The sequence below is a fragment of the Gracilinanus agilis genome, chromosome 3 (assembly GCF_016433145.1).
Source record: "Gracilinanus agilis isolate LMUSP501 chromosome 3, AgileGrace, whole genome shotgun sequence".
In the NCBI taxonomy this organism is placed as follows: domain Eukaryota; kingdom Metazoa; phylum Chordata; class Mammalia; order Didelphimorphia; family Didelphidae; genus Gracilinanus; species Gracilinanus agilis.
In genome coordinates this window covers 531236789-531238551 of record NC_058132.1, presented here as the reverse complement: position 1 = coordinate 531238551, position 1763 = coordinate 531236789, and the positions used below count along the sequence as shown (strand labels likewise).

Sequence of the window (1763 nt, the reverse complement as noted above, 5' to 3'; positions counted from 1 at the left end):
GAAAAGGACAGGGAGGCAATAAGAAAAAAAGAGAAGAAAGGCATTATTTCATCTTTCTTTAAATTCCTATCACTGGGCACATAGTGCCTTACTACTACTACTACAACAAATAATAATAACAATAATAGTAATAATAATAGTATGTTATAAATGTGAGTTATTATTATGTTCTGGGCATTGTACTAAGTATTTTGCAATTATTACATCATTTGATCCTTGTAATATCTTGTAAAGTAAATGCTATTATTATCCCCATTTTATAGATGTAGAAAGTACACAACTTGCCCAGAGTCACACATTTAGGAAATATCTAAGACCAAATTTGAACTTAGAACTTCTTGACTCCAGGGCAGACCCAGAGCTCATGCCCACCTCACAGTCTCATGGTCAACATTTAATAAATATTTGTCAAATAGAATTTCATTTGTGTGGTTGAGACTAGAAGAGTCACATACACACATATGTATTCACACACAGTAAGCCATTATAACATATAATCATATTATGACCTTCACATGTGGCACAGAATCTGGGACAGAAGTTAATAATCTAAATAATATATGTATAACCCAGTGGAATTGCTTGTCAACTCCAGGTGGGGGGAAGGAAAAGAAGAGGGAGACAAGAAGAATCATGTAATCATGGGAAATTTTTTTTTATTTTAAAATTTTTTAAAATTAAAAATCAAGCACTCAATCAATAAGAAGTTAATTCTCTACCTCATCAGTCACAGAATCTTCAAGTAGTCGAGCAAACTAAACTGTTATCAGCACAAGATTTGAGGGAGGGATTCTAGGAATTCCTTTTGGTTTGGTTTTGCTTTTTTTGATGGTCTGGTTTTTTCATCCTCTTTTTTTGTTGTCTGACATTTTCTCCTTCTCTCTGTATTAGGTGATGAAACCAGTGGCTCCGGAAGTGGCAGTGGCTGTATGGATGACATCTGCCCCACGGAGTTTGATTTCGTCACCACCGAAGCCCCACCTGTCGACTCTGACAGGAGAGAAGTGGACTCCTCAGCTGCCAAGCCCAGCCATTCACTACTCACGTGGTCCATCCTCTTCATCATCCTCTCACTGCAGAGACAGTGGAGATAATCCTGGATTTTGGTCAGAGAAACTGAGTTTTAGCTATACGAACAGCCAACTACTTTTTTCTTACACTATTGGACAATGGACCATGACACAAATACTTACAGTTTTCTATGAGAAGAGAGCAGTTACTGCAATCTGCTTCCCTTTTTGTTTTTCCAAAGAGTACCGGGTGCCAGACTGAACCGCTTCCTATTTCCTTCAGCTATCTGTGGAGACCATGTCTATTCTTGAGTGAATTCTTACTCAAATCTTTCTTACCAAGGGACTTTCTTACCTTCATTTGCTTCTATGCTGCAGAAGTAAAGGGATCTCACATTGTGGGGTTTTTCATTTCCTTTCAAAAAAAAAGGGGCGGGGAGGGGGAATGGTAGGGGAGAAAAAGATAGAAAGAAAATAATTTTCTTAAGATTCAGGCCAAACCCCAAGACTGCTGCATTTTCAACAAAAAGACAAAAGATAGGGGGGTAAAAAAGACTCTAAACTAAATCATTTCTTTCCTGAAAGCCAGCCCTCTCCTATGGGCTTCTTTATGGCAATTCAGGTGTATAAAATGGTCATTGGAAGAAAGTTTGGAATTTTTTCTAAGAAAAAAAAGTAATGAAAATACAGTATGTCTCAGTGGTGAATGGCTTGCACTCTTGGCCACCAACACTATCTAATTGGTTGGAAGGC

At 37.8% G+C, this 1763-nt stretch overlaps 1 protein-coding gene across 1 annotated transcript in view; it reads left to right on the top strand.

The window, feature by feature from the left end:
* The window catches only part of GPC6 (glypican 6), a 1283983-nt gene extending 1282889 nt beyond the window's left edge, over nt 1-1094 (top strand). Inside the window, exon 9 of the mRNA XM_044670573.1 lies at nt 892-1094. Coding sequence (XP_044526508.1) covers nt 892-1094 — 203 coding nt within the window. The remainder of the gene's footprint in view (nt 1-891) is intronic.
* Nucleotides 1095-1763: the final 669 nt, after the last annotated feature.